This window comes from Chrysochloris asiatica, unplaced genomic scaffold (assembly GCF_000296735.1).
Source record: "Chrysochloris asiatica unplaced genomic scaffold, ChrAsi1.0 scaffold00021, whole genome shotgun sequence".
In the NCBI taxonomy this organism is placed as follows: domain Eukaryota; kingdom Metazoa; phylum Chordata; class Mammalia; order Afrosoricida; family Chrysochloridae; genus Chrysochloris; species Chrysochloris asiatica.
The window spans coordinates 11,595,938-11,605,864 of record NW_006408539.1 but is presented as its reverse complement, the minus strand read 5'-3'; the positions used below and the strand labels follow the sequence as shown (position 1 = coordinate 11,605,864).

The following is a 9,927-nucleotide window of genomic DNA, read 5'->3' as shown; positions in this document are numbered from 1 at the left end:
GAAGTGGGGAATATTCTGTTTTTGGGAAGAATCTGTAAAGGACTGGTTTATTTCCTCCTTCAAACATCTGGTAAACTCTAGCAAGTAAAAGCATCTAGGCATTTTCTTTGTGATACACTTTGAAATTATGAATCTGACTTCTTTGCTTGTGAATGTCAGTTGCTGTTTTAATCTGTGCTGAGGTGGAAGCAAAGGTGATAGGATACTGTCTCCTCAGGCCAGTGAAAGCCAAGAAGAGAATACAGGTGATCAGGAAGACACCTCCAGGGTTTGGAAGGTTCACATAAGCAGCAGACCATGTCCTTCAATTGTCTCTTGATTCTGAAGCTGCAGGTCTAGTTTCAACAAATATATACATTTCACCTGCAGTTTCTACTTAGCAAGATGGGTAGGGACCAGAAAGTTCAGTCTTGTCTACATAAGGTTGGCACATAAACCTTTTACATGACACTTGCAGCAAAGATCTATAATTGAAACTAAAGTTGGACATCCCTTGAGATAATATACAGGTATACATAGCAATCAGAGGGTGTGTGCATGAGTGTACACATATATACACACACATATACTGTTGGTAAGCCTCATCTTTCTCCTGAGAAGCAGCTGGTGGGCTCGAACCCATATACGTATCTGGGGAGCACAGTGGCTCTGTATGATAAGTACCAGACTGTGAACCACAAGGTGAGTGGTTCGAGCCCACCAGCTGCTTCATGATGAGCTCATGATCCCGAAAAGATGTAAAGCCTCAGAAACCCAATATGGGGTTACTATGAGTCAACTCAACTGCACTTAATGATATTTTTAAATCTATTTACAAAAATAAGGTTGATGTTGTTGGGTGCCATCGAATTGATTCTAACTCTTGCTGACCTGATAGGACAGAGGAGAATGGACCCACAGAGTTTCCAAGGCTGTCACCTTTACGGGAGCAGACTGCTCCGTCTTTCTTCCATGGAGTGGCTGCTGGGTTCCAACTGCCTATCATTCAGTAGGCAGCCAAGTACTTAACCACTGTGCCACCAGGGCTCCTTAAAAAAATAAGGCTTGTCACCGAGCCCATCAGGGAGACAATGTGAGTAGTGAATAAGAATAGATTGGAATCTGGAGGCCTCGGTCTGGGTGCTGGCTTCATCTCACACAAGAGACTTCAATCTGGTTCTTCCCCTGATACAATCAGGTTAAGTCCGAGGAGCAGCTCGGTCCATCCTAGTTCTAGACAGACAACAATATAGTCTATGATGATGCCATTCCCACAGCTCTTGCTACAGCGTGGTCGTACAAAACATTCCTGGGATGTAACACACAAACCTACCAACACTCATGTTTCATTCTTGAGGACAAACCAACCCATTTTTTAAAAAAAATCTTAAAAAAAGAGGAAGTCTGTGGCTTACAAATACAACTCCAAGATCTCAAAGCGTGGTCCTGAGTGTCCTTTTCTTTCTCTATGGATACACACATTCCTATTGACAATGCCCCACGTTGTGAAAGTGCTGCTGCACATGAACTATGCTAACGTTCAAAACCTACGAGGTCACTTTTCAGAAATTCTGAGCCCGTCAGAAAAACTGAATGTTATTTCATCCGTTGTCTCCACAGGGACGTTACTGCTGCCAAACTGGGAGGCATACTGATGGGTACGATAACTGGAGGTCAATGGGTCTGGGGTCCTGCTACAGTGACAGCTCTCCAGAGGCATGGTGCGGCTTGAATTGCTGGCATGGGAGTGGTACATGTCGGGGAAGGGGTCTTGAGAGGAATGATAGTGTCCGGCTACCCCTGGGGTGGATGCAGGGCTCTGGTAAGGACCATTAGACAGAAGACAAGTCTGAAAGGAGGCCTTCCGTCCTAAACCTCGATGGATGTCTAGTTTAGCAATGAGGGGTTTTCCAACGTTCACCTCTTGCTTCTCCTCCACAGTCTCCTCCAATCCCGAATACTGATACGACAAACATACTGTGAAGATGAGCTGCTCCTGAAGAAAAGAAAAGAAAAGAGCTGCCAGTTGCAGTTTTACCAACAGTGAGAGTATGTTGTTGTTGGCTGCCGTCGAGTCAATTTTGACTTGTAGCAAGCCCACGTGGTAGGGCAGACCTGCCTCACACGGTTTTCCAGGCTGTAATCTTTATGGAAGCAGATTACCAGGCATTTCTCCTGCAGAGTGCTAATTCAGTGCACCACCAGGGCGCCTTAGTGAAAGTTGATCAACCTTAACATATCACTCATCAAAAACACAAGAAAACCCCCTCATTCTAGGTTCCAAATCCTCAAGGCATTTTTCTGCTGCTTTAAGCTATGAAATACAAGTTACAGGTATCTTCTTTTTTCTCATCCAACACTAGTTCTGGGAGTGCTGCAAAATTCTAGTTTACTACTGACTGTAGGCAAGATCGTAAAGACCCTAAATCATATTCCTGATGCGGCAAAAGGTACCTTCCAAGTAGTGGGACTTGGGAAACTGACTCTTCTCCGTGTCTGGAGATGGGAATTATCTCTTAGAGAAAATAATGTGTCGGTGGAGGGCTTTAAACCTTGGTCAAAAGCTTAAGGCTTTTAAAAAAATGTGATGAATAATAATCTAAAATAAAAGGTAGAGAAATTAAACTGCATCAGATGGTGGGTAAACTTCGAAGAGAATTTAAGTAGACCAGCTATGAACAGAGCAGCCATGGTCCATGCGTAACTGTTCATAGTGGCCCTCATCCCACTCCCCGAGTGCTCCTGCTTGGCTGACACACTACAGAGTTAGGCAGCTCTGGAAACATGAAAAGTTCAACCTTGGCAAGGATATGCTTTTATCAAATAGCTCAACCATGCAAAGATAGTTTTCTATTCACAAGACAACTTGTTGTTATTGTTGTTAAGTGCCACTGAGTCAGTTCCGACTCTAGCAACCCTGTACAGGGTTTCTGAGGAGCAGCTGGTGGGTTTGAACCACCAATCTTAGGTTAGCAATCCAGTGTATAGTGCCACACCTGGACAAATAGAAACAATAAAAAAAGATTAAAATAATAAAATACATCCAATTAGAATTTGCTCTATGTCTTGTGGAGTCCTGGTGTGGCATTGTAGGATAAACGGAACTGTGAACAACAAGGTCAGCAGTTCAAACCTACCAGCTGCTCCGTGGACATCCTATACAAGGTTGCTATGAGTCAGAGCCAACTCAACAGCACTTAGCAACAACAACCACGTCTCATGGAAGGTCACAGAACTAGAAAATGATTACTTAAAAATGCGAAGATGTTTTGAGAGAGAATATGCTCTGTGTCTCTGACTTTTCAACAACACTGAGGACAGTGACACCTACGCTCATACAAGCAGGCCACTATCAGGGGCAGGATATGAATAGGGTCCTCGGTTACACCTAAGACAGATGGACTCATCTCTCCTTCAAGCGCATATCACACTCATGGACGGATGGGAGGTTCACAAGCCACAACGCATTTTCATTTTCATAAAGTTTTCTATTCGTAATCGTAAGCAGGAGAAGAAATCACCTTTAGTTTCTGCAGCGAGCTGAGCCTGGTGTAAAGGCAGTGCTTGGGAAGATCTTTTGAAACTAAGAAGCTGCCCGTTTCTTCTGGAGTCCCCTTGTTTGCATCTTTGGGATCAATGTCTAGGTCCTGTGAAAATCAGTAGAAGTTAATAATGACACCAATTAAAGTAAACAATATAGTCTGCGGCCACACAACTTTTTAACGAGCATCACCATCTTGTGAATTTTGGCTCGAGTAGATTAACTTCTACCTAGGATGAAAGAAATGATGAAAATAACATTCTGTAGCTAAACCTGTGGCATTGTGGGTTAATGCGCTGGACTGCAAAGTCGGTTTGAACTACAAGGTCAGTGGTTCAAGCTCACCAGCCGCTTCTATACAGACAGGGTCACTATGAGGTGCAACCAACTTAACAGCACAGATCTATCTTATTATACATTTTGTTCTTTTCTTGCAAGTACCACACTGACATTTAATCACAAATAGATGTGAAGGGAGTGTACTCTATGTTCTAGGAATTCTACATTCTGCAGAAATACACTTCAACAGCAACGTTATGTCTAGAAGGATAGTTCATTTCATGTAATTCCTAGGAACACTATAGAAACTGCTCAAGTTCCTTTAAGTAGAGCCCCACTAGCGTGCTAATCCTGGATTCTCTCCCCCTTCATTCATTACTTCCCAGAAGGGAGGAGGGATTAATATTATTGGCATGCATTTACAAACACTAATGGACATGCCACGGCCCTGTGTTTTCTCTTCTTCTCCAGTCAGCCCACTGGCAAAGGGTCTGCTCTGACAGAGAAGCCCACAGATCCTGCCTCTGCCCAGCACCCAGGGGAGGCTGAGCTGGGGTCACTGTGCTGCCGAGACTGGACGGAAGAACCCATGTGATCCTGAGTTCAGGGCCAGACTGTTTGTTCCCACACTGAGCAGTCTCTTTTGAAGCTTTATTAGCAAAGTGGTATTTGTTTTCTATCACTTCTTACATATTTATCCATGTGTCACATAGCCCTGCAGAATGAGATGTACGATGTTCTGGCTTCTTCAGATTCACATGAAATTAATATTATACCTAAATGTTTGGAAAGAATAAAACTAGATTTTTTCTCTTCTTCCAATTCACTCCTAGAAGCTTATATGACTTATAATATGGTAATAACTTATATTGGAAAAGATAATTTTGAAAAAAATTATTCTTCTGAGTCCTATCTAGAACCTCCTGAGGTGGGACACTCCCACTTGAAAGAACATGCAGGCCGACCTGGAGGGACTAGAGGAACAGAAGATACTTCTTTCAAGAAAGACTAGCAGGAAAAGGAAAAAAAAGGCAGACTGTTTGGCTATTACAAGAATAAGTAAGCTGTTCACCTGGGAGCCATCAAGGCAAAGCATCAAGGCCCTTCAGGACAAACCTCCCTCCAAGACTGAAATGCAAAGGGAACTAACAAGCAGGCATGTAAGCTAGCTGGTGACCACATTGCACTGGTCTACATGTGAGTGGAAGTGGAGGAAAGGCAGTAAGGAAGACATGGACTGAGTGTGACCATGTTCCACAGACGCTTGTTGATCTTGAGATAAGAGAGAAGAGGAAGGGCTGGTTGGTCTGAAGTTTGGGGAGACTTGGGAACTTCTGAGCCCACAGACACTAACCTAGCCACAGAGGGCTAGAGCTGAGAGAGAAGTGTCCAGCTGATATGAAGTGGAGGAGGTATGTAAAAAAGGCCAAGCTTACAGATAGTACCCATTTGACCTAGCTTGGATTGCTTGATCAGAGCTCAACTAGAGGCAGAAAAAGAAGTTTGATACAGGAAGCAAATATAAACTGCTACAATTTGATGAACTTTGACCTTTGCTTATGGATGTAGTTGCTCAAAATACCAACTGAGAGGGAAGATGACTTCACATTAAGGATCAAGCCTATCCCCTAAGTACACAGGGATGGCAACTTAAGACACTGGCTACCTAAAATGGGGGGGGGGGAGCTACAAAGGCATGAAGTGGCTGGCTTACATATTTTCAAGAGGATGTTTAGTTTCAGAGCAAGGGGCGGAAGGTAGAGTCCCCACTGAATAGTTTTCCTCTTGTCTAGATGGGTCTGGTGAAAGGAGATGAGGATAGGACTCTTTTGATTCAATAGTAATTGTGATCATGACTAATTGTGATCGCCACTGTAAAGGTAGAAGATGTGTAACAAAAAGGGGGGAGTAGTTAATCTTGCATTCCAGGAACACAGGACCCTAGGACTATCAAGAGGGAAGAGCATGAAAAGAATGTGGGACCCTAACCAGAGAAGTGGTGACACCAGAGATGAAGGCAGAGATGAGGACATGGACAGAGGGAGCAGCTGAGGAATCCGGACTCATGGAAAGAGAAAGGCTGTGTGCTGGCAGCCAGGAGGCAGGCTTGCAGAATGTGCCCTTTGGTTGTCTAAACGATTATATACTCCTGAGTGTTTTTGTGTACATCAAAAAAGAAAAAAAAGAAAAAAAAGAAAAAAAAGAAAAAAAAGAGGGACTAGAGGCAAATACTGTTAAGCGATGGTGCATGGAGGGGACTGTAGTTATTGCAACGAAACAAAATACAGTTGGTTGAGTGTAAAGCTGATATTCTACAATGTAAGTGATCACACAATTTAAAATAAAAGCTTTATTCTTGACGCGTTATATAGTGAACTTCTTCACATTTGCTATCCTGTTTAGAGTAAGAGAAATTAGTGGCATCTTTCCTAAATGAACTTTATTGTTGTTAAGTGCCGTGGAGTCATTTCTGATTCATAGCGACTCTGTAAAAGGTTTCCAAGGAGCAGTTGATGGGTTTGAACAACTGACCATTTGGTTAGTAGTCCAATGCTTATCCTACAGTGCCACACTAAGACTCAAAAGAAGTTTAGACACACATAAATTCAAGAAGCTTAAGGTATATTGGCAATTAGTTTTTAAAGAGTAAGACTGAACTTCCTGCAAGATGATAGACTCAGCAGACACACAATACTGACCCTCTAAAACAAAGATATGCGAGACCAAATCAAACAGACACAGATGAAAATTCTGGAACTTGAACTTCAGAGTAAAGGTTAGAGAAGTGGACTGAGTGCTTGCTAGGGGGAGAAGCTGAGCAGAGATGACGAGAGAGGGAGACTGACCAGTGAACCGTCAACCAGACGTGGCACGGCCATCTTGTGAGCAGCTTTGGCAAGAGAAGTAGGCCTGGAAGAGCAGATTCACACAGGTGACAGGAAAGGTTTGATTCCTTCTTTTTCCTTGTGCTTCCCTAGTGACCAGGGGATGGTCAGCTCCTCCCCTCATCTATCCTCAGCACAGACCCTGCTCTCAGTGAGTTCGGAGCCATGTGGTTGGGAGCCACGCCAGTGTGAGGTGGGGGCTTGCTGCGCTACTTTGGTGCCTGGATTCAGGTGGATTCGGTCTCGGTTCTAGACCTACAGAACCCACAGAGCCATGAAATCCTAATTTAACCATGTGGTCCTAACAGCACCGGAATCAGTTATCAAGGGCCTCCACAAAGTACTTCCAGACTGAACGTTCTCCACAGCAGTAAGAACTGACTCCACGGCACTTAACAACATCCCTGTGGTCACTAGAGGAGCACAGGGAAAAAAGAAGGAATCGACCCTTTCCTGTCACCTGTGTGACATGCTCTTCTGCAGTTCTAGGGCCAGGAACTCTGCTGTCACTTCCCTCCCACAACCACCTCGTGAGCTCCTGGGCTTGCTGAGCCCACCAGAATTTTTCCTCTTCAGTCAAACAGCTGCACTGTTTTTGTTTGTTTGCTTGTTTCTCACACCCCCTTACCTCCCCCCCCCTGTATATTTCCCCCCCCCCGCCCCTTCTGACCTTTCTATACTACTCTCTCTCTTCTTTTCATCTTCCCTCACTCTGGTTTTTCTAAGTATTTAAAAAAATGTCTTCCTTTTATTCTTTTCTATAGTTGCATTTTTCTGCTCCTCTTTTCTCTCTTTAGCTTTTCTTAGAAGTGATTTTTTTAAAAATTTCCTTTTATTTTCTATTTTTTCTCTTCTATAGCTCTATTTCCCTGCCCCTCTTTTGTCTTTTTACTTACTATATATATATTTTTTTTTTCTTTTCTGGTCGCTGTCTGTTTTTCTTTCTGTTTTCTCTTTACAATTCTTTCTTTTCATTGCTGTTTCCTTTATTTGTTTACTCTGTTTTGGTTTCTTTTCTGTGTGTGTGGGAGGGCTTTTCTCTTTCCCAACCAACAGGAGACAGCAACTGTGCCCATACATTCAGCACCAACCATACTGTCTGTAGCTCCACACACCAGCCAAGAGCCAATCCCAGCTCCTGTACCACCTGATCAAATGACAGACAGCAGTCAACACCAGGCAAACCCACTCTAAACTGAGGTGCACGAATGGAGAACAATGTAAACATTTCCATGCTCTAACTACACCCACAGGAGACAGTTGGTGAGAGCCTAAAAACAGTTAACATATATATTTAATCATTAATTAAGTACAAATACAACAACCCCAAAATGCTTTGGCGACACCAGACAATTTTAGCTCACATTTGTTTGAGAATGACTCAAACAAATGACCAACATGCAGAGCCAGAAAATGTTCCTGGAGGAGAAACGTTAAGGGAACTAACAGTAAAAGAACCCAAAAGAATGATATTTGGGTACCTTCAAAGGATTGACAGAAAGGTTGAGGAGAATATGGGAAAAAAAAAACAACTTTCGAAGAATTGAGGAAAACACTCCAAGACTACATACAAAATTTCAAACTATACAAAACCTGTAATTAGAAATCCAGAAGATTAAGTATAAGATTTCAGAAAATGGACAATACATTGAAAGGGCAAAGAAGTAGAGTCGAAGCAATGAAGGGTAGAATTAGTGAACTTGAATAAGTCTCTCAGAAGAAAGAATGCAAAAAATCTGAAGAAAGCTTAAGAGTTATGTGGGATACCATGAAGAGGAAAATCCTGTGGGTGATCCAAATTCCAGAAAAAGAAGAGAAAATAAAGAGAGAAACTTATCCAAGTGTCGATGGAAGAATATTCCCCTATCATGAAAAACGTGAAGATAAACATACAAGAAACGGAACCAACTCCGAACAGGATAGATCCTAAAAGGAAATCACCAAGACATATCAAACTTTTCAAAACCTAAGACAAGGAAAGAATCCTGAGAGCTGCTCTGAAAATACTTAGTTACTTACAAAAGAGAACCAATAAGACTAATTTCTCAGCAGAGACCATGCAGGCAAGAAGACAATGCGATGACATATACTAAACTGAAAGAAAAAAAATGCCAACTCAGCAAAACTGTCCCTCAAATATGATGCCAACATTAGGACAATTCCTGATAAACAGAAATGAAAGAAATTCGTGATGACCAGGATCAACTTTACAAATAATTCTAAAGGGTGTTCTTTGGACTGAGATCCAACGAGACAACAGCTTGATATTAACATACATGCCAATAACACCCAGAACTACTTCGATACTTTAAATATCTCAATCCAGATACGTTGTTGTTTTTGTTAAGTGCCATCGAGTCAGTTCTAACTCATATTGACCCTGTACAGGGTTTCTGAGGAGTTTGGACCATGGACCTTGCAGATCAAACAAAATATAGAAGTATTTAAAGTAAAAACAAGCCTACAAGGTATCAATTTATACTGAATTAAACTACAAAGCAAAAAGAGGGAATGGTATAGATACAGAATTCCCAAATGGCAAGGAAGTCAAGTATACTTCAAGATAACACAGACTATTCTAAACAGGGTAAAAATTAATAAATTTCAGGGTAACTTATAATTTATACCCTGAAAATTAATATATTTGCACATCAAAATAGAGGAAAATGAGAAAGATTTAGTAAATATCTCAACATAACAGAAATGAAAATGTAAAGAAAACCCACAAACAAAATGAACTCAGCACAGAAAGTTATGTGGAACAAAGAAACCAGCAGCACCACCAAAAAACCCCACAGCAAAATGACAGCAATCAATTCAGACCTATCCATAATTACAGTGAATGGAAATAGATTAATTAAATGCACTAGTCAAGAGACAGAGCAGAATGGATCAGAAAACAGGATCTTTCTATATGTTGTCTCCAAGAGACACGTCAAAAGGATGGAGACAGCCTAAATGTCCATTATTGGAGAAATGGATAAACAAACTATGATACATACAATGGAATACAATGCAACACTGAGAATAATGATGAATCTGCAAAACACTTTACAACATGGATGAACCTACAGGACATTATGCTGAAATTAATCAATTACTTAAGACAAATACTATATGGGACCAATGTTGTAAAAAGGTAAGGAGAGGTTTTCTTAATAACAGAAATAATCTATGTTGGTTATGTGGGGAAAGGGGAGATAAAATTATCACAGGTTGGAGAGTAGACACATGTTAACATGG

The 9,927-nt window shown here is 41.7% G+C and overlaps 1 protein-coding gene across 2 annotated transcripts in view; it reads right to left on the bottom strand.

Annotated features, from left to right (window-relative positions):
• Positions 1-1,534: 1,534 nt before the first annotated feature.
• The window catches only part of MALT1 (mucosa associated lymphoid tissue lymphoma translocation gene 1), a 70,932-nt gene continuing 62,539 nt past the window's right edge, over positions 1,535-9,927 (bottom strand). For both annotated transcript variants that reach the window (XM_006837524.1, XM_006837525.1), the window contains 2 exons: positions 3,501-3,626; positions 1,535-1,975 (listed from right to left, as the gene is read on the bottom strand). In XM_006837524.1, the coding sequence (XP_006837587.1) occupies positions 1,535-1,975; positions 3,501-3,626 (567 nt within the window). The remainder of the gene's footprint in view (positions 1,976-3,500; positions 3,627-9,927) is intronic.